This window comes from Oreochromis aureus, linkage group 2, assembly GCF_013358895.1.
Source record: "Oreochromis aureus strain Israel breed Guangdong linkage group 2, ZZ_aureus, whole genome shotgun sequence".
NCBI lineage: Eukaryota > Metazoa > Chordata > Actinopteri > Cichliformes > Cichlidae > Oreochromis > Oreochromis aureus.
The window spans coordinates 3588470-3611659 of NC_052943.1; the positions used below are offsets into that span (position 1 = coordinate 3588470).

The 23190-nt window shown below is 40.5% G+C and overlaps 1 protein-coding gene across 1 annotated transcript in view; it reads left to right on the plus strand.

Moving 5' to 3' along the window:
- Positions 1-13351: 13351 nt before the first annotated feature.
- LOC116329418 (gamma-aminobutyric acid receptor subunit alpha-2) overlaps positions 13352-23190 on the plus strand; it is a 41323-nt gene continuing 31484 nt past the window's right edge. The window contains exons 1-3 of the mRNA XM_031751429.2: positions 13352-13408; positions 13875-13959; positions 15950-16065. Of these exons, the coding sequence (XP_031607289.2) occupies positions 13889-13959; positions 15950-16065 (187 nt within the window). The 5' untranslated portion in view covers positions 13352-13408; positions 13875-13888. The remainder of the gene's footprint in view (positions 13409-13874; positions 13960-15949; positions 16066-23190) is intronic.

Below are 23190 nucleotides of genomic sequence, written 5' to 3' on the forward strand. Positions count from 1 at the left end.
ATGTAAATAGAAGACCTTTGCAACCGGAAAACAACTGACTGACTTCTTAAGTCCTGGATTTGGGTATATATCACAGGTTATTGGGTCAACCCTAAACTAATGCCACAAGTATGTCACCACATCAGTATCTCCATTCGTTGGATAGATTTCAACTACAGATTGTGCACTGACAGAAATGTGCGCTGTTTTGTTGGGTGCTGTGTTCATCACATGTGAAATCAGTGATTTGTATTCATCACGATCTTTTCTCATATTCCTTTGAGCACGCTGCTCATGCAGCCTGTGTTTCATTCGTAATAAGGTCTCACTTAACCCAGTTTCTGGACTACCACAGGCCAAGATAATTAACATGTAGGCCCTTGGTAGTTAATAGGATAATACATTCTCATTTGTATTATACTTTCTAGCACCCGTGCGAGTAATTTGGGCGGTTATTAATCTTCCCGGTGGAGAAGGACAGCATGATTCCAACTGTTTGGTGTGTCACAACACAGAAAATGAAAAAGCCTAAAAAGTCCACCTCTAATCTGCTGGTGCTGTATGCACTCATCGGTCTCAGTGATGTGGAACAAGGATTTCTAAATATTATTTATGGCAATACTCCATAACAGAAGTACCAATTACAGCAATATTTAGACCGTTATATAAGCCACAAACAAAAGCAATAATGCAAAAGCATAGAACAAGGCATATATTCTATACACTACCTTAACACGGCTTCCTGCTGCACCAAAGGACTCATAATTTTCTACAACGCCCTCCCATTGTGTAAGAATTTAGTCCTTTAATCAGTCAAGCTCATAATTAACGACTAACAGACCTTTATTGTGTTTATATTTGATCAAAATTTCAGTCGCACTGGATGAGATGAGTGAAACAGGCTTGTGAAACTGTGTATTGTGTAATAGTGAAGCCACCTTGAGTTTATCTAAATGGTGACAACGTACTGCGGTACTGTACATTACTGTACTCCAACTTGAAGTGTTTGTCATCCTGTCAGGTTGTTACAGTCAATATGCTGATAAAATATTTTTTGAACTAACGTTTCATTTACCAGTCCTTATGCAATGCACTGTTTTGGGCAAACACGATTAAACATGTTAGAGAAATACTCACTGCATGTTGCAGCTTTATTTGAGGAAGTGGCAGTGAAAGCGTGTCGCGTGTGTGATGCAGAAAGGAGACAAAGACCATAAAAAGTGTAAAAGTCACTTCTGTCCAAGGTTGATGCTTAGCCAAGGGAATGATTATACAGGTAGACTATTACAGGGTGCAACACATGCTAATAACCTGATTGCTGTCTTTTACCTCTGTCTGGTCTCCTCCAGCTCCCAGGGAAACATCTGGCTCTCAGGTCTATGTCTTCTCCAGTTTCTTAGTGATTCACAGGGAATAACAGACAGTGACTGAATTAAAACGAGAGAATAATTCAGTCAGGAAAAACCCTGTTATGTTTGTCAGGACTTAAAATAGAACCTAACCAATATACGATATTTAAGACTGATACCGAAATTTGTTGATTTAAACATTAGTTGATTTTTTTTCTTTCCAACACACAAAACATAAACAGGTTTCCATAACCCGCCCGACTCTCCTTGGAGCAGATAGTTGTTTTTTGTGGTGTTCCTAACTGACATGCTGACAACCAGGAAGTTGCTGTGCTCTCTGCTGGACAAACTACTTAGCATCAACCCTTGAAACACGGTTAAAGTGCATTTCTTCCTGTTATTCTTTGTTATTTTCCATTTATTGGCTGTTATATATCAGGAAACACCTAATACAGGCCGATAATATCGGCCCACCGATACATCCGTTGAGCTGTAGTGTGAAAACAGCCTTCTGCTTCACATGGAAAAACATTATGAGCAGGTACAAATTAAAATTTGCCTCCCAGGCACCTGAAATCTGAGAGGTTGCTTTTCCTCTCCTCGGCATGCTATGTATGTGGTCTATGGTAGCGTCTCTAACCCCATAAAATGTGATTAGGTTGAATGGCGATGTTTATCTTGGCCACTGTGTCCAAGACTGCAGGGCAACATGGAGGCTTCCACAAACTGCTTCTATGTATTTTTAATGGATCAATTTTAAGTTTATGAGAATGCATCACTTTGTTGGACTGTTGGTGGAAGGTGTAATGTACACACTAACCAGTGTATATTTATAAATACCATGTTCTTGTTCTCTGTTAAATAACAAAACAATGACTGACTGACTGACCGTACCTTTCAGAGTATTTTCTGAGCTAGACTACATTATAGATAAGATGCTAAGATGCTAGCTGCATTTAGCTAAAACATGCAGGCTAGATAGAGGGTAAAGTGATAAGCTTTAATGTAATTGTAGGTTTTAACTAAGGCTGGAAATGCATTCTTTTGATTAGCATTAGCATGAAAAACGCCACTAATTCTGCAGCCTTTCTCTGCTGTGCTAAGTAGCTGTTAACTTCATTTACAGACAACAGTTTCTTCTTCAGTCTGTTAATGGTGAATACTATGAGGTTTAATTTATTAAGCTCTGGCAGCATTGTCAACAAGTATTTTTTCCTTATTGAAAAAAGTAACAGCTCATAAAAAAGTGAATGCTGGTTACCTGTTACTGCTCACAGGCTTGTATTTGATAAAAGTCCAACATCAAAGATGCCTAAACTTACATGAGTTGCCACATATCCAGTAATCCACACATCTGTTGCCTTTGTGTCAGGTGGAAGCAACACACAAAATCCCTTAAAGATAAAGAACAAAACTGAAAATAGATTTGAAAAATGTCACCATAAGATGCAGAGAAAAAAAGACAAATCCTTCCATGTGTCCATGCTGGGAAAGCAGCAGCTGGTGAGTTGCTTTGCCAGGTTCATGTCACAGCCCTTGATATGCAAAGCTGATGACGACTGTTGACAAGACACCAAGAGAAACTGCATAATGAGAACACTTACTAACTTTATTATCATTCTCCTGTCAGATAACTAATGGCATTGTTAGATCCGAGGCATAAAAGAAACTGTAAATGTACTCTGAATGCTGAAACCCCCCCAAACAAAACAAAAAAACATTAAACCTATCTATAATTTTTTAATTACAGATAGTTAAATGTGATCTAACAGTCCAGGAAAGAGCTGGCACAGGATTTGAGAGATGCATCTGGCCCTCAGTTGACCCATCTCCTGTTTTCTGAAGCCCCATCAGAAATGGTCTGAGGTATGCCAAATTACACAAGAGCTGGAGTCAAAGCAGCTCTTATTGGGTGATAAATCCAAATTTGAAATTTTTGGCTCAAATTGCCAACAATATGTACAGAGGAGGCCAGGAGAGAGGTACAACAGTGAGTGTCTGCAGCCACCTGTAAGACACAGTCAATGTTGATGGAATTATGAATGCAGAAAAGAACTAAAACAGGAAACAAGCCTAAGAAATCCAGCAGCCAAACAGATCACGTGAAAATAAGCAGGAATACAAAAATTCAAACCCCAGCAGAGACTCAAACTCAGAAACTCTTACCAGAAACTAAATAGTACAAAATCCCAGCATCATGACTAAATGGGCTTGAAATGAATGAATGATGTTGCTCGGTATGTATTGGATATGTAAACCTGAAACAAAGTCAACTTTCTAAGATGAAAATCAGTGTTCTGTCTGCAGCTTGATCTGTTGCCTTAAGTAGCAAAAAACCCCTCTTGTTGACATGAAACAGCCTTTTTACAGCACGACTAAGCAAGTCCTAAAGAAACATTTTCATTTGTTTTAAGAAATGGCCAGAAAGGAAGTCTGAGGAGACACTTTGGTTTAGATTTTTCTCTTTAATTACTGACTTTGCAATTATGATGGGATGTGGATGGAATATTGGAGGTTTAACGAGTACAGCTGGACTGTAGCACCAAGCTGAGAGCCAATGCAGTACACCTCAGTACAGATGGAGTGGTACAGCAACAGAAACAGACATATACATGGGTCTCCAATGAAGGCATCTTTCTCTGTTTGTGGGGTCTCTTGATGGGGCTGCCATCATTTACTCCTAGATCCTTGGCTGCCACGATTAACCGCAGTCTTTTTATCCAGACCTGTTCTTCCACCCACTCGCTGTCAGATGCTCCAGCAGTAGCGGTGTTCTGGCTCTCATCTTCTTTCCTTTCTTGTGCCTTCCTGCACTCTGACCCAGATCTCTTGGTGCATGGGGCTTTTTATGTGTACAAGCCATCTGTTTTTAAGCTCATAGGATTCTAGTCTGTCTGCCTGGTTTCACTCAAGTGTCTTGAGTATAGCTTGGGTTGGGTTTATAAAGGTCCACCTCTGGGTGGGCTTGCTGACTTGCTGCTCATCAACAACCAGTATCTGCCAGACTGCCTGCCTCTCCAGATCGGTAAGCAGGCTCCTCTGTGGCTGTCCTGTGGTTTTGCACATTCTTTCTGCTAAACGTATTGTTTCCTGGCTTTAAGGCGCTTCAGATGCCTTCTCAGTGCAACTTAGCTGTTTCTGCTGAGCTGGTCGTATCCTTCCTGGCAATCCTCCCACAATTTTGGACGCTTGTCACTGACCTGCCAAGAAATAATGGATAATCTACACGGCACAGAAAACAACACGTACTGTCCACTTACCAGCACTCGTATCTCATGCAGCCACCTTCAGGTAGTCACACCAAATATACTCCTTCATTTCTTTTAGCTTCATACTATTTTAATACCTCAATATAAATCTATCCACCTACAGGTCCCACATGTAAAAACGTTCCTTTTTGTGTCTGTTTCTCCACTGTACTGTGAGGCTGGGATGTTCTTCGGCATGTGACAGTAGAAAGCAGGTGTGAGAGCCCACGCTTTATCTCTTTGCTGTTTGTACACCAGCTCAGCGGTTAAATTTAGCCGCGGTTAAAAAAAGACAATTACAGCAACTCCGGAGCTGAAGATGCAATATGACCAGCAAAACACAGAGGACCGCTGAATTGCACTCAGTTTAGTTTCCCTGGTAACCTCAGGGAAATTAGCAGCAGTGTGAGCAGAAAACTTGTGCCACGTAAATAACACTGTCAGGGTCATGAAGCTGGCCTTTTAATTTTTATAAGTTAAGCGTGGCTGTGATTCAGCTGCTGAATTATATAATAGAGAAGGGGAAAAAATCAGACCCACTGATACAGCATGAACTCATGCTGAACTTTTATTTGTCTCCATCTCTGGTTGTCTGGAGTTTGTTGCTGAGTTGTTTCTGCACCGCACATGTCAGTCAAACACCAAAGTGTGTTGAGGCCATCACATCCCCGCTCCTGCGTGTGATGCTTGTTTTTAAGGCTGCTCCTCTGTCCACTCATTCTGACTTTCCTTTCAGTGTTGTGGACTCTGCAAGTGCAATTATTATTATTTTTGACTAATCATAACCATTCATAAACCTGGTGATTTGTTCTCCTTTAGACTTCTTTTAATATGCCATTCCAACAGTAAAGATACTGACTCCTCACATGCACTTGTAATGAATAAAATCACCAGTGCCTGCATCCCATTTTGTTGTATTGTTGCAATGACCCTGTTGGCAGCAGAGAGGACTGAAATGCAACAGATGAAACAACACAATGTGAGCGTTTATGCTGTCTGATAAAGAATCGAAAAATATGCTAACCCCTAAAAGCAAACAAAAAGGTAGGCAGTGACAATCTGACAAAGAGAAAGGCTGTGGACATGGAGGGCAGGAAGTAGAACGAGACACAGGTGGAGACAATAAAGGCCGAGCAGACAATCACAAAGAAAGGAACCCAGACAGGCCAAAAAATAACAGACTGGATAGGAGGTAAGACAAAGACAGAAAATGAAGGCACAGGATTTTTTCAATTCAATTCAATTCAATTTTATTTATATATTTATATAATAACAGCTATGATTCGATGCAGAGAGGTCTATTAACACATAGTGAGTGAGAAAGGTGACTGGAAAGGAAAAACTCAGTGCATCATGGGAATCCCCGGCAGCCTACGTCTATTGCAGCATAACTAAGGGAGGATTCAGGGTCACCTGGTCCAGCCCTAACTATATGCTTTAGCAAAAAGGAAAGTTTGAAGCCTAATCTTAAAAGTAGAGATAGTGTCTGTCTCCTGAATCCAAACTGGAAGGTTGTTCCACTGAACCAGGAGCAGGATTTTGAATTCTGGTTTTGAATTCTGGATTTAACAGGAAGCCAATGAAGGGAAGCCAAAACAGGAGAAATCTGCTCTCTCTTTCTAGTCCCTGTCAGGACTCTTGCTGCAGCATTTTGGATTAACTGAAGGCTTTTCAGGGAATTTTTAGGACATCCTGATAATAAAGAATTACAGTAGTCCAGCCTGGAAGTAATAAATGCATGAACTAGTTTTTCAGCGTCACTCTGAGACAGGATATTTCTAATTTTAGAGATGTTGCGCAAATGGAAGAAAGCAGTCTTACATATTTGTTTAATATGTGCGTTGAAGGACATGTCCTGGTCAAAAATGACTCCAAGGTTCCTCACAGCATTACTGGAGGCCAAGGTAATGCCATCCAGAGTAAGAATCTGCTTAGATACCATATTTCTAAGATTTTCAGGGCCGAGTACAATAACCTCAGTTTTATCTGAATTAAGAAGCAGAAAGTTAGCGGTCATCCAGGTCTTTATGTCTTTAAGACATTCCTGCAGTTTAACTAATTGGTGTGTGTTACCTGGCTTCATGGATAGATAGAGCTGGGTGTCATCTGCATAGCAGTGAAAATATATACTATGTCTTCTAATGATGCTGCCTAAGGGAAGCATGTATAATGTAAACAGAATTGGTCCTAGCACTGAACCCTGTGGAACTCCATAATTGACCTCAGTGTGTGAAGAGGACTCTCCATTTACATGTACAAATTGGAGTCTATTAGATAGATATGATACAAACCACTGCAGTGCAGTACCTGTAATACCTACAGCATGTTCTAATCGCTCTAATAGGATATTATGGTCAACAGTATCAAACGCTGCACTGAGGTCTAGCAGGACAAGCACAGAGATGAGTCCACTGTCAGAGGCCATAAGAAGATCATTTGTAACCTTCACTAAAGCTGTTTCTGTGCTGTGATGAGCTCTGAAACCTGACTGAAACGCTTCAAATACAGGAGACTTAGAAGGAAAAATAAAGAACTAAATAAACAGGAAGTGGAAACAAGAAAGAACAATTACATACAGGGAAAGTCAAACAATCACTGGGAACACTAGGAAAAGTATGAAATCAACCCAGTAACCAAACACACTATACTGGAACCCAGGAAAAAGATTTTCACAACACATATTTGTGGAAGCCATGAATGAACAAAGTAGATTTCAGAGGATCTTAAGAAAGTTGTTGATGGTCACCAAAATGGAAAATGCTGCAAAACTCCATCAGTCCACAGATGGACAGATTATGCTACCTTACATCACTGTTACCCTCCTCAGGAGCGGCTAATCGCCCAAAATAGGCCTAATGGCTCTGACTGTGGTTGGTGCTGTTGGGTTTAAGACACAAGTGTATATATAATATATTTTTAGTTTTTACCACCAGTTTAATGATGTATTAGTAAAGACGCTCAGAGAATCATAGATCATACAAGGTGATGTGTTAACACAGTTTGAAAAGAAGAAAGCTCCACGATCTCCATGCTTTAAGTTTTGACTTCTTGTCCTCCTATACCAGTGCTGATGTATCAGGCGCATACTGCAGTGAGTACTTGTGCCTCAGCTTTAGTAGAGTGTTGCAGTGACATCACTGTGTGCGCACAACATGACCATTGTAGCGGGCAATTAAGCGAGAGGTGTGCGTCTGAGTTGTAACAGAGGAAACCAGAGTTAAAGGCCTGTCTCAGAGTGGCTGTTATTACTGTTCATGAGCCCCAGTCAGGACAATACTGTGAAACATTGGTTACAAAGATGAAGCCAGTGCAGCTTGTCAAGGATCAGGTCAGAAATGGTTTTAGTTGATGAGGCCAACGTAAAGTGTTTTGGTGTAAATGTCCAGTGTTCTGTTTGGCTAAAAACTAAAACCCTGCTTCAAGTGCAACAACCTTATCCCATCTGTGAAACATGGTGGTGGTAGAATCATGGTTTGGGTCTTATCTGCTGATTCTGTACAATGACAACTTGCTATCATTAATGGAATTTCTAATTGATATGAGGAATTTTGATATGAAAACATCTGGACATTTGTCCTTGATCTGAATCCCAAGGGACAGTGGGTATGAGGGCAACACCTCAACCCACACAAGCTCCTCTACCAAGGAATGGTGATAGGAGAATAAAGGTAAAGGTTTGGCCTTAAAGTGGTGGAATGGCCCGAAGAACACAATTCATGCAAAAACGTGAGTACTGAGGAAGTTACCTAGAAATGTTTAGCTGCAGTTATTGCTGCACAGTGACATCACATCAGACATTCAAAGGAAAGGTTCAGATACTTTTGCCCTTAACAGGTAAAATGATGAAAGTTGGTTGATGTTTAAGATCATTTGTCACCATTAATTTAAAAGGGTTCAAAAACTCCCAAGCACCTCTGTAATTATAGGATAATACCTGTTATTGGTGTTGCAGTATCGTGCGCTTTAAAAAGCTTTAAAAAGGCTTTTATCCACACCCAATACATCTCTTTGCATCTGTTTATTTTAATCACATCTGAAAACCCTCTAAGAGTCAGCTAATAAAAATAAATTTATGCTATTTGTGTGCGTGTGGGGAGCACAAGGAAAACAGAGGAGGTCTGGAATAATTTCAGGCAGCTTGGCAGCTCCATGAACCCAAAACCGAAAAAGGCCTGTGAACCTTTTTTCAGCCAGTGAGCAATTTGAATGAAAGAGCTGTCATCTTGGAATGGGCGATCCGTTTTGTTTTAGTGCATCCATCATTTGCACATGAATGAATAACAAAGCCACTGTTATTAGTTCCACCTATACTTCCCCCTCGGTTTGTTGTTTGCCCCTCTCTTAGCATTTTATAAGCAGATACAATAACATTACACCATAAATATTACAGTTTTAGTTGACACGTTGAATCTAGGTCACCAGCAGCAAGTCATGGATTGTAATTTAAGTCGACTGAGCCTTAAATTACACACAATGAACGACAATGAACATGAGAGCTGTGTGTCAGCCGGTTTGGTATTTTCATGAGTGTGTGTGTGTTTGGGGGGGGGGGGGGTTGACAAAGGATTTCCAAGGGTGACCTATCACTTTAAGAGTGTCAGAGCTCCTCCATGGACTCCTCATCTTTTTTCTCTCACAACATCTTTCTTCTGCCATGCATGGCTTGTTGCCGAGGTAACAGGCCCGAGAATGGTTTAGTATTTCCAGCATTGCCTAGTGAATCGACTCGTGCTGATATGCAACTGACAACAGCACAGTCGACGACAGGCTCAGGTATTTTCTTCCCAAAATGTCACTGGAGTCAACAGCCACCTGCTGTGCTGTGGTTCGCTCTCATGTGGGAATCATATGAAAAGCTGTGCGGTCTGATATCACGTTCAGCTGCCGTGTGTGTGATCACAAACGCAAGCAACACCGAGCTGCGTGCGGTGCTCTGACGGAGTAAAGCGTAAAATTCGATCCAGGTGATGGAGACATGTTTGCATGCTGCTCCAGTCACTTTCTCAGGCGTGAGTTCCTGGATCTCTCCAGCAGAGGACACTGTGTTTGTGTGTGTGTGTGTGTGGGGGGGGTTATATCTATACATGTGAGTCATATCTCCTCATATAGCTTTTGCAATTTATTCTAATGCATTTTACTTTTGGTTCTGCAGAAAGCAAATATCAAAGACTTGAAATTCTGATGGGAGATGCATCTGTAAGCATCTCATAGCTGCTCTGACCGAGGGGAGGGGGGCCCTCTTGTTAAAATGCTAAGCAGCAGAAGCATTTTTTTGTCACGTGTGTGTGTGTGTGTGTGTGTGTGTGTATGTTTGTGTGTGTGTGTGTGTGTGTGTGTGTGTGTGTGTGTGTGTGTGTGTGTGTGTGTGTGTGTGTGAGTGTGTGTGTGTTTTCTTATTGACCAGATCATCATTGAGCTATTTCCCCGCTGACTGAAACCACATGAGTCAATTCCTTTGCTTGTGTCAGACTGCATTTGCATTGCTCCGTTGGCATTCGTGCTGTTTACATGTAATCAGCGTACTGGAAGCAAGTAGCTTCTAACACAAAGGGTTAATAGGCAAGTCTGTGGTGCCAACGAAAGAACAGATTGGAGTTACTCACCCCTCCATTAATCATGCTAATGATGAAATACTTTGCATATCTAGTCTTTCCCCCATCACAGTATTACCAGCACAAAACTGGCTTCTAACATCATTATATAACACGCTGACTGAGGCGAATTTCAATGTTCACACGCGAGTGCCAACAAGACCCCATGCAACAGGTTAAATAATTGTTTTAATTAAACCTTTGCTGCTACTTTTAACCTGCGATTATTACCTTCCTCCACGTGGGCTTGATCAATATGCATTGTCACACCGAGTCCAATTGGGACACGCTCAGGACCGGCAGTGGGCTGGGTGATGCAACATCTTGCAATAAACATTGTGCTGTAAGAGTATGTAACCCAGCGGCTAGCAGCACAAGCAAAACCCAAGTTCAGATAAAAAAAAAAGAAGCATACGCACAGGCATGCACACAGATTTGATTAGAATAAAAAACAAGAATTTGTTTATTTTGTCCTTGACGCCCTCGATGGTCCTCGCTTCCTGTTTCCTTCCCTCTCACTTAAGTTGGACTTGACTAAGGGCCCAGGGGTCACCGTTACTGAGATGACCCACTTCATCGATCACATGACAAGAATTGATTAAAGGGGAGATCAATGGGACATCCTTCGAGTTTGAAGTATAGCAGAGGGAGTCTGCTTGATAATGGTCAGACCCCTGAGGACTCAGTGTGTGTGTGTGTGTGTGTGTGTGTGTGTGTGTGCTGCTTCTTAAATGAGAGTATGTGCTGGGTTATCACTCACCAGCTCTTGTTAATGGCCCTTTTTTTCCAACCTGTCTAAGCATCTGTCACTAATACCTAGTTCACACATACTGTTTATGCTGCAAAAACACAAACTTTGAGCTTCTGTGCCTGTGAAAATGCTTCTTATTAGGAATTTACAGACAATCTGAGTGCAAAGGATTCATAGCAGGATTAACCTTTTAGTTTATCACTTACACAGATAATACAGTAAAGCCTTTAATTACCTTCTCAGTTGTTCCCCTCTTTTCTTTACTGGTTTGCTTCTTGCGTTGGTCACGTTAAATTATTGTATTTTCAGGTAATTTTTTGTGTGATTTCTTTTTCTACAAAGGCTTCTTGCATTTAGAGGTAGTTATGCAAAAGAAAAAGAGTGTAGTGAGAAAATGCCTGCTACTTTCGCTGCAGCATGTGTGGTACTGAAAGAACAGCTCCCAAAGGCTGACGGTTGTAAAGGATGTTGTAAAAGTGTGAGATTCAGTGGTGGTTTTTATCTTCGTATGCTCGGTTAGTGAGCGTCTCACTTCAAGTGTGCTTGAGAAAAATTGAATGATTGATGAAAATTCTGGCAATTTTTGGGGGGTCACAAAACACAGTCACAGTCACAGACACACTCCTGCGTTAGCTTTATTTTTCCAATCCACAATTTGCCTCTTAAGCCAACTTTGTTCTCATTGGTTGCCCCTCCTAAACAGAAGGTTTGAACAGCAGGTGGGTGGGGCCTCTCACAGCCAGAGCTCACCAAGGATAACTGCTCTGAGTGACATAAAAGAGAGCTAGGAGTAGGAAAAAAAAATGGGAAACTGGGTGTTTAAAGCAGTCGGAAGTCTGAGATTTTGGCTCTCAAGGATGACACTGGCCAGGTTAAAATGAGCACCCACTGTATCAGGATACAATGATTGAGCTCCACAATAGGTAGAGTAAAGATACAGGCAGATATAGCTTTGATACCATATGCTATCACTCTCTATAATATAATACATCTGCCTGGCAGAAAGTCATCTGCCTGACAATAAGAATATATGTAATAATTTTTACTTATTTATTTATTTATTACAACATCTGCTGTAATAAAAGAATTACCCAGATGTAACATAAATAAAGTAGGTCTTATCTTTCTACATATGTCTTAAAATAAGGGATATTTTTTTTCTTTTTCTAGTCCTTTTTATATGCTTTGCTCCATTTCTCATCACTATGTCTTGTTTCCTCAACACCTGACGTGGGCCGATACTACCCAGTTGCTATATTACATCAAGCAGGTGTCCACCTGAGATGCGCTGCTCCATAATGCCTGAGGCAGACGGTGTCTGTCTTCAACAGGTTGTAAGTACCAGATCTATAAAGACAGGAGTCTACAGCTGATTGGACCAAAGCTGCAAACCGTACAAAGGTGCCCCCAAGACTATCCAACACATAGTAGCAGGCTGTAAGATTTAAGCTGGAACTGCTGGAACTGAGAGACACAACCAAGTGGCTGAGACAGTACACAGGAACATCTGTGCCATATGTGGACTAGAAGTCCCCAAGTCCCGATGGGAGACACCATCAAAGGTGGATGAGAACAACAGGGCAAAGGTCCCGTGGGACTTCAAGTTCCAGACAGACAAGCAGCTGCTCGCCAACCAACCAGACATAGTGGTAGCTGAAAAAGAGCAGTTGTGCTAGATGTAGCATTACCAATGGATAGTAACATCAGGAAGATAAAACAGACAAGTACCAGAGTACCAGGGGCTGAAAGAACTACTGGAGCACATGTGGAAAGTCCAGACTGGTCCCAGGAACACACACACACTACTATAGCACGTTCACCAAAAATATGCACCTCAGATAAAATGATCAACTAGATAAAGATTTTTTTTAAAAGCAAAAATGCATTTTCAATAACAAGAATTCCACGAAGCTGCACTCATAATCACCGCCGTGTATTTGACTGTGAGTGGAGACAGCATCCTCACATTCCAAGGTCTAGGCTGCAGGAAGGAGGCTCAGTGCATACCAAACCGCCTTTAGGACCCAGCGTGTCTCCTTCACAGCCTTTGTAGTTTTTGTGTGGAGATGAGGGAGACTGAGATGTGCTTCTTGCTTATCACGATTCACATCGAGGCTCTACCAGCTGAGGAGGATGCTGAACAAGGCAATTTGAAGCCCGGATCAGCTCTCACTGCTGCTGGTTTACATTTCACTTCATTTCATTAATTTTTATTTATTTATTTATTTATCAGAGCCCTTTCCTCTCACTGGCAGTATTTTCTATTTAGCCATTTTATTCTTTGGTATTAAATCCTGGGACACTGAAAGTATTTCGGGCGCATTCCTGCTGCTGGCTGGGACTATGATTTATCGGCGCTTGCAGCTTGGCTCTCATGACAGACTCGCGCTCACTGGGTCTCGTTCAGACGGAAGAGAGCGGTGAATTGTCTTTAACTTTCTTGAGCATCTTCGACGAATTCAGCTGCAGCGGGTACTTTTTGCACTTGAGGTGAGTCGCCTTGCATTCGCCCTCACGCACAAAACAAACGCTTATTTTCATACTGTCATTCAGGCTCGGAGAAGAACGCGTGGGAGAGAAGATGCATCCCTCTAACCCTCTTCCACGTTTCATCTAATCACATTTTGATTATTTCCGCATTTTTTTAATCGACTGCATTATCAAGAAATGCTTCAAATCGGTGTATCATATTTTTGGTAACAGTAATGTTCAGTGAGTGAAGGAGTGGGACGCGTCAGTGAATACTAATTACTGTCAGTTGCCCCTCCACCCTCCCTCTCCACTTGTGTTTATTATTTATTTATTTTTAATTGATTTACGGCGCTCTGAAGGGAATCCCCGGAAATCAGTGTCATAAAATCCGACTGTATGGACCACATACAGGCTGTAAATCCACTGGAATGTCAAGCCTGTTAATGCGAGGCTCCATTCATTGCAGCGGCTGTCCTGTGTGTAGGTGTGGACGCAGCCATGTGGAGCAGAGAGAGCGCTCCTTTACTCCTCATCTGCCTGCTGGCCCTCACAGCCCTCTGGAAAACCAGGTGAGTGTTTTCAATGGGAGACCCCTTGAAGCGAAGATATGCTATAAGCCAAGAATCACACACTTTGTCTCAGGGGGACAGCTCTGCTTATCTCATGGGTTTTTGTTTGTTTTTGGTTTTTTATAAGTAAAAGGCTGATATGATTTGGATTGTATTTGCGTAATCCTTTGTTATTTCTTATGATTGGGCTAAACAATGCACAGTTTGTGTGGTTACTAACTTCCATTTACAAATTCCCATAGACATCAATGTTTTGAGCTTTCAGCAGAATCCAACAAATAAATGCATAAATAAATAAATGGCTTTAAATCTCTCCTGTATGCTCTGCGCCCTGCAGCTGTGTGAGGACGCCTCACATTAGACGCTCAGGTGTGAAGGTGTGTTTTTGATATTGGCCAGAGTGACAGATCAGGTCAGTCAGGCGCTTACAAAGAGGCAGCCAGCGTCAGGAGCAGGAGGGGCGATTCAAATAAGGCCACGGATTTCCCCTCCAGGCTTCAGGATGCCACAGATACACTGATACTGAAAACTGGACTTCATCATCTATCTCATCAGCGCCTTTATGCTTTGCAAACATTTTTCCACATCGAGACTGCAGATAGTAGGACTAACAGGGGTGAACAACAAATCGTTTGGATACATCAGCTGTTACATTTTAGCTAATTATTGTTATTGTGTTGTTTTGTGCCAAGACAACTTGGACATCTCTCATTGTGAAACACTCTTTAAAATTCATTTATCTCTATTTTTAAATTCTGATTTTAACCAGCCAAAATGAGTGTGACACGAGTAAATGTAAACATCTTTAGCACTCTGTGAGGCCAGTATGGATGTTTGAGCAATTTAATCTGTCATTTTACTTTGATTTCTCGTTGCAGGGTCCTGATTTTATTGATATGCTGTGGTTTGATTGTCACACCACGGTGGCTTATTGGAAAGACTAAAACTGAGTCATTTGCTTCAGGATGTGCTTCAGTCTCCCCCCCCCCTACCTCGTTTCATTAAGTGGGAGATGCTGCTGCATTGTAGAACTGTACTGTTAGCTGTTGTCCCCAGTTTACATATCAAATATATATCAGTATACATCAATATAAACATGTATCAAATATCAAACACTGCACTGTATGTAAGGCCCAGTAGTGATTGTGTATCTAGTGAGGTACGCTAGCAGGATGTTGTTAGCACAACATCTCTACAATCACCTATGTTTCAGGCTAAATTTGATAGTTTTATTTAGTTAAGCTAAACTAGCAAGCTAATCAGACTGCTAGCAAGATAATGTTAGCACGTGTACAATCATCTGTGTTTATTGCTCGCTTTAATAATTTTATTTAAACTAATGGTTCAGTTAGTTGGTGTAGGTCCACCCCCCCCCCAAAAAAAAACAAAAAAGAAAAACAGCATTTTGGTATACTCATATGATTGTGTTTCTTATGGCTTTAATACACAACCTAGTACCATACTTGAAAATAACAAATCAAATATTTATATCCTATTTTGGCCTGTAACATAAATATGAAGGCTACATTAATCTAATGCTTTCAGTGAAGCTAATTAAAGGATTGTGGTTCAAACAGGAAAAAGAGCTAGAGATGAAAAAAAAATGATTAATATTGTTTATACTTTCCCAGCAAGTGCCTAAAGTAAAATATGGCCATAACCTGAGGCTGTTATACCAGAGCTGTTGACAGTGGTGATTAAGTAGAGCTTTAATGTGGGACATTAACTGAATTTATTTACCATGAATCTCTGCTGTGATTTGCATAGTCAGTTGTGTTTTGACTCCCAGATCAGATGGCTGGAACTGGGTCATCCATGTGCATGAGAAACATGGTTACGTGTATATCTGTGTTGGTATGCAGTCTCTGCCAGCTACAATAAGCACTCCTGTGCTTTTCATAAATCAAGCTGCTGAGAAGAACTGAATCTAAAATGTAATCAGAGTACTGCTGAAGTGTCCACTTGTTGTTTTCATGTCTCTGCTTACTAGATTGGTGAATGCAGATGCCACATCTGATTCCTTTAAAAACAACATCACTCTGTTCACACGCATCCTGGACAGCCTGCTGGATGGGTATGACAACCGTCTACGGCCTGGTCTTGGGGGTAAGCAGAAGATGTGCAGACGTACAGTTTATACAATCTAAATGAACAAACGCTGTTACGAAACCGCACGTGTGTCTTTTTTGTTAACGGCTGACGGCTCATTTGAAGTGAGAACATTTCATTTAACATCAGCTTTTCTAGTACTGATAACCTTTGGCAGCAATCCCCTCAAGAATAAACTGACAAACACACTCTGTGCACAAAACATTTAGATTATATAATACTTCCCTCCACTTCCTGGAAAGTAACAGCAGCCAAAGTGGCCACATTTAACCCCACAGAGAGTTTTACTCTTGCTTGACTTTTTATGGAAAAACCAAAGTGAGAATATTTGTGTAAAACATAAGAAAAGACATTGTGTGTGTGGATAATGACACTGTGCAGCTGGTTTGTGCTGTCTTAGTGTTTTGTAGCTGCACTACACAGTAGGAAGGTGGCTTGAATTACATGGTATGGTTACATGTATAAACGGCTGATGTTCTCAGATGAGTAAATTAAAAAGTGTTAAAAATAAAATATTTAGATCAGAATATGTACACTTTTGGTGTATGCTCTGATGCTGGGCCATTAAAAAGAGCTTCCTGAGAGCTCCCTTAAATGTTTGATAAATTTAAATTTTTAAAAGCATAACAGGCTTTTGGTATTTTTTGCTTCACACTTTCTGCAGAAGGCAGCGTTTGGATTTTGTTGTTTGAAGAATCACATCGCCTCACGCACGCAGCAGCGCTCCGCTCGTCATCCTCACATCTCCCGTTATCCTCCATGTTTGGGCATTTCCAGCTGGCCCCTCACCCCAAAGCTGAGCTCCTCCCTCAGGATTTGGTGCCATTTGAAATTCAAATTCCTGGGGCCATCAGCCCAGCCCAGGAGCCACCATATGTGGAACAGACCTCCTTTAGCTTGGCAGCACTCAGCCTATTCAACTGGCCCTACAGTAATAGTCCTGCCAGCTTATTTACTGTGCAGAAAAAGCCCCAATGTATGAAGAAAGCTCAGGTATCTAGAAAATGCAGAAATATTGAATGTATCTTTGTGTTTTTGATATTTCACAAAGGCTCGATACACCAAAACAGACTGATAGGATCCCGCCAGTAAAACGCAAGTCACCTTAGCTGATGCTTTTGGACCAACAGCTAGCACCGAACAAGTGTCTGTGTAACACACAGACTCAGCGATCTGACGTAAAACATTTAAATAAAACATTAGAGCATAAATCAGAAACTTTTGAAGTGTGTTCCTCTACAGGAGCACAAGCCTCGCAACACTCACAGTGTAGTAGCACACTGTACCCATTAATGTACGGAGGAAACAAACCTTGCTACAGAAATGACATCAGATGTTTTCCACACGGCAGACACATTAGATCTGTATGTCTCATCTGTGTGTGTGCGTTGGGGAAACACGCCATGTTAACGCTCCACTGGACTTTGGCTTATGACATATTTATAACAACTGAAAAAGAGCCTCCTCACAGCTGCACGAGCATGCTCACTCATACATACAGTAAACTCAGGGTCAAAGGGTGAGTGTCTTTGACGGTTCTCATGGTCTAAGTATCAGCATTCACAAAGAAAGAGAGAAAAAGAGAAAAGCAGCGTGAATGCCAGTGGAGTCATTTATGTAGAGGCTAATTACACATGCAGAACATAGTATAAAATCTATTTTCTCCCTGTAGCGGTTTAAATGTTTCACTATCCTCCATCATTAAAGATGTTTGGAACAGTTGCAAGTGTGGACATAACAGGGACACAATGCAAATCAATGAATAACTACAGCCTAGGTATAGGCAGTCTCCCCTCAGGTATAGGTGAAGTACAGTTTGTAGCAATGATCATATGATAAAGATTGGGAAGATGAACCCACGTTTCCCTTTGTGGGGTTTCAGGGGAGAAGATAAAAGCAGCTACAATTTCTTTAACCATGAGTGAATGGCTGTGTGGGTTTAGGCTGCGAATATTTCCAGAATTTACTTAAAACAAGTTTACTTAAATCAGGCTTTCACGTGCATAACTGTGTATTTTCTCTGGTATAGATAATGTAACTAGACCGTGGACTAAATTGTAATCCTAGCTGCTTTAATCTGACATTTATTTTTCATACTTGTCATCTGTTTCAAGTGCTCTTTTGAAAATGCAGTATTTTTTTTCCTGACACTTTCACTGAAGTCGAGCCAGGCTGCAGAAAGTGAACAGAGAACGCACAGTTGCTCCTCATCGTCATTAGTGTGACTGTGAGGAAGCTCACTTCTGTTCATATTCACACTTCTGCCACTAATTTGCTTTTCACCCCCTCCGAAAATGTATCACCTATCTATGACTTCATGCTCAGAGCTATAGCTTATGCTATCAGAGACAGTCACATGTCAAAAGGTTTTTATTGTCTAAAATCGAACATTTCTCATTTACTGGGAAGTAACCATAGGCAACAACAAAAAGTCCTTTGATGTTTGGGACCAGTGTTTTTACTGGAGATGACAGAATTCCAGCGCCCTCAGTCCTGACTGGTGATTAGCCGCTCAGCCCCACACGTTTCATTATAAACCAGTCCATTTCATGTGTGTGTAACACGAGCACGACACATTAACATGTTGTAAGCGTGGAAGAGCTTTCACTATTAAATCTCAAAGGATCATCAAGAAAATGTTTGCAACGATAAACCTAATCATGGAAACTTTAAACGAGCTAAAAGTAGCTAAAGCTAAAGGTACCCAGAGCTCAGAGCCATCCACAGGCGAGCGGCCTTGGTTTGAGCAATCAAAGCAGTTAAAAGGGCAAAAAAAGTTAATGTCCTGTTATCAGGTGATATCCTTTTACAAATATATTTGCAAAAGATGTAAGTACCTGGGATTTGTCTGGTAATGTAAAATATTTCAGATAAGGGTGGGGTAAAGGTGCAGGAGCCAAGTTTTGGGTTGTTATCTTATGCGTGCTGCTACGGGTCAACTTTTGTGTTTTTCGGTAAGGTGTGTTTATGTGAATGTATTTAAGGTAGACACACGTCATTAGCAGCAGGTGTGTTGTTGTTCAGTTTGCGACTGCTGTGCTGTTATGATATGGTGTTGGATAAAGAGAACTGTTGACAAAAAATGTGACTGATGGAAGAGAAATACAGATAAAAAACAAACAAGATAAGCACGGCTGGAGTTATTGGACTGTAACAAGTTTAACAAGTTCATTCATACCAGTGACATCGCGTCACCCGCGCCAACAAACACCTCAGTGGCTTCAAGCGTAGGCTAAACCGCTACGATAGTATTTAAGCATTTGTACTCCAGAGCATTTAATTTTCAGTTTTTTCAGCGAGAGCGTGTAACTCACTGCAGTCGGTGATGTTTTTATTACGAAAATAATATTTTGCATTAAAGAAAAGCTGATTTTTGTTTGTACGTGGTGTCAGTTACAGTTCTTAGAAAGAAAAATGGAGTCAGTAAAATCAGTTTCTGCAGGACACAAAAAAAAATCAGAAATCGCAATTTCCAGGAAAACTGTGCATCTAAAGTTATCATTAATGAGAATGAAATGAAAATAGGGGCAAAAACTTGAATTGGAAATTAAACATTGTGTATTCACAAACTTACTAAAATGAAATAATATACAGGAAATGTTCTAGGTTTTAGTCCTTCTTTAAAATTTGACGTTATGACCTGAGATGTTTTGAGTTTGTCATACCTACTCTGAGCTTTTACATCTCACCCCTGAAGAATACTGCTACACAGTAAGACTAAAACTAATAAAAAACTAAACTGAAACCAAACATTTCCAAACAACAAAAGCCAGACAAGTAAACCCCGTCTGGAAACGAACTGAAAGTGAAAATGATCCGAAAGAAAAATCTGAATTGAATAAAAAATATCAAGCTATAAAAACTGAACTGATATAATCACGTCTTGCGTCTTCTAATTGGACTCTGATTTTTAAATGATGACAATGCCAAGGTTTCTGCTGCTTTGTGCTAAAATGTCAAAAACTGCACAGAGCAAATACTTCACCAGCATTATTCACATCAGCTGCTACAGGCGTCGACGTGTGAAGAGGGTTAACTGACCTTCCTTCCTCACCTGTGTGACGGAGTAATCTGAATGAGGAACATTGCAGTTTTTACACAATGCTAATTTATGAGCTGCTCCTAAAAATTTCAGCGCTTTGTTCATTCAAGTCAAATCTGTTCCCTCTAACAGTCTGTCATTTTGCTGCTTCTCTTCATCGCCATTGAAACTGGCAAGAGTTAAGTTGACATTTGGATGGTTGCACAGTGGAATGCACAGTCTCTAACACAGGCAGGTTGTGTCTTACTGATTAAACATGGTTCAGCAGGCCCATCTGTACCAAATGATTCAGATTATATGAAAGCACGTGTTTGTGACTGTTGCTGAATAAATGAACTTTAGGTATTGTCCTTGCTCCCTTAAATAAAATATCCTAATGTCCTCGGGCATTAAATGCACTCTTGATATTTTTAAATAGTAAGCACGTATTTCCCCTGAAGGCAGTGCTTTTCTAGGTTTGCTACTAAAATAAATAAATAAAAAAGCTAGTTTTGCTTTTGAATTTGTCCCACTGGTACAATGCAAATGGAGCGCAGCTACCATTTGGTGATGGATTTGGTTTTTTACAGACCTGTGTTAGTTTATTCTTGAGGGGCTTTTGATACTGGTTTGTGATTTCTTTGTGTGTGTGTGAGAGTGAGTGTGTGTAGTCGTAGCAAAAATCCTTTACTTTACTTGATTAAATAGTTTTCTAAATCAGACATGATAAATGACATTGGGCCTGCATTTGCATATAAAATGTGTTCAAGACAAGAGACAAGAGGGTGTTTTTTCTAATTTTCAAGCACCCTCTGCAAAGTACGGCCAATACAAAAACACAATTACAATGAATAATAATAAAACCCTCAAAAAACAAATCCTGATCACTAATGTTAAAGCTGTAGCCTCCCGAAATCCTCCCGAAAAACATAAAATAAATGGCATCTTTAGGCAAACTGGTTCTTTGCTAAGTTTTCTGTTATGTGCAGACACGACACAAGTTCATCCCTTACATTTTTATGAATAAATGACTGATAGGTCAATGTGAAGTGGCTTAACAAACAAAAACTATCATCTGACAGTGGTCAGCTACAAGGACTGGACTGAAAATAAGAAGAAAAAGCAGCCAGTATCAATGTCATTGGCTCAAGACTAATTAAAAAAAATTACACAAAAGTATCTTCAGAACCAAAATATGAAGAAAAAAGGGCACAAGAACTTTGCACAGTACTGTGTGCCAAAAGCATCAGCTTTAATAGTAAATGTCAGGTGGCAAAATCATCCCTCATGAAATTTCCCAGTCTTTCTGTTCATCTTGTGTCATGGTGGCTCCTGTTAGTAATTCTCAATTGTACAATACTTTTAATATTACGTAGCAGGCTCAGTAAATGGTATAGAGATGAAACATTCACTCATCACAACACATGACCAGCACACTAGGATTATACAGTATATATAGTGTCACAGCCATTGAGAGGCTCAGTATATTACAGTGCATTAAGCCCTTATGCTAAAATGCACCATTCTCTGTCACAAGAGGAAGTAATACAGAACATTTTTACTGAGGCACAAATGTATTTAAAATTATAAATCAAACGAATGAAGCTCTCTGTGGTAGAGTAAAAGAACAGATGAATCTCAGTCTGCCTTATTTACATTCCATAGCCTGGTTTACATGAATAAATGCACCCAGTGGCATGTCTAGCTAAATAGATTGAACCTATTACACCACAGCCTGCCGCTGCCTCTGATTTACGTTATCTTATAAGCAGGTGAACGCTGGTAATATTTTATATTAAGCCTGTGATTTATAGAGTAGTTTGGCTGCTTGAATGTTATCAAAACGCTGACTGGCTTCCACCGATACTCAAATGTAGGTGGAAGAAAACATGTTTATTAGGAGAAACATTTGACCATTTTTAATGCTTATTACTATGGGAGACACCACATACCTGCAGGGGAATGAAATGTGGGTGACACCCTGATTGGTAATGTGTAATTAAAGACAAAACAGTCAACAGTCAAACTGTAAACTTCTGACACTGTTATCAGCTATTTCTATGATATGTCTCAGAGGGATTGTGGATGGCAGCTCACCTTGCCATGCATGAGAGAGCTTTACTTAAAGTGAAGTATTTTTTAGGTGGTATGTAAGATGCTTTTCGCTGTGTAGAAGAGAGCGTAGTATGAAACATGGAAACTTTTTGAATTGACCAAGCACAGGAGTTTTATCTTCAGTAAATATTTCAAAGAGCCGGAGTGTAGAGAGAGCGAATGGAGCTGATGCAGCAGCGCTGATGCAGTTACACATTGTCACTGGAAGGGGAAACATGCGAGGCCTTGCTTTTCCATAGCTGTGAACATTTAGGTCAAATTTGAACTTACATGTTGCTTTGATTCAATACATGTAATCTAACAGAGGTTGGACGAGCTTTTCAAAGGTCACGTGTACAGTTGTGTGATGAAGAAAGCACACCTTCTTACAGTTAAAGGAGTTACATATCAGGACATAACAAAAAAAATCAGAATCAACAATAAAACCATGTTATTGTCTATGTAACATGAACGAGGCCAACATGCAGAAGCAATGTCTGAAAAACGAACAACACCTCGAGATTCAAGTCATCATTTTCCACGTGACTTTATCGGTCGCTCACATCATTGTGGAGGAATTTGGACCCGGATCTTTACAATGCTGCTTCACTTCAGCTTTGCAGGCGTTTGTTCATCCACAGCTTCTTTAAGCTTTTACCATTTCAAAGCATTGCAGCACCTGGATTATTTTCTTCTTCAGCCATTCTGCTATAGATTTGCTGTGTGCTGATTTGATTGTCATGTTGCATGACCCAGTTTGGCCCCATATTTGACTCTAGACTATTTTTCCTTATGCTCGACTCATAAGGCACAGTACATGGTGCTGTCCATTATGGCCAAACAGCTCCACTTTGGTCTAATCTGTTCAAAGGAGATTGTTCCAGAGGTCATGTGGTTTGTTCAGATCCATGCTGCCATGTTTGTTTTTGGAGAGAGGAGGCTTTCTACCAACGACTCTTCCAAACAAGCCACACTTGTTTAATATTTTCTGATCATGAATTTTAACA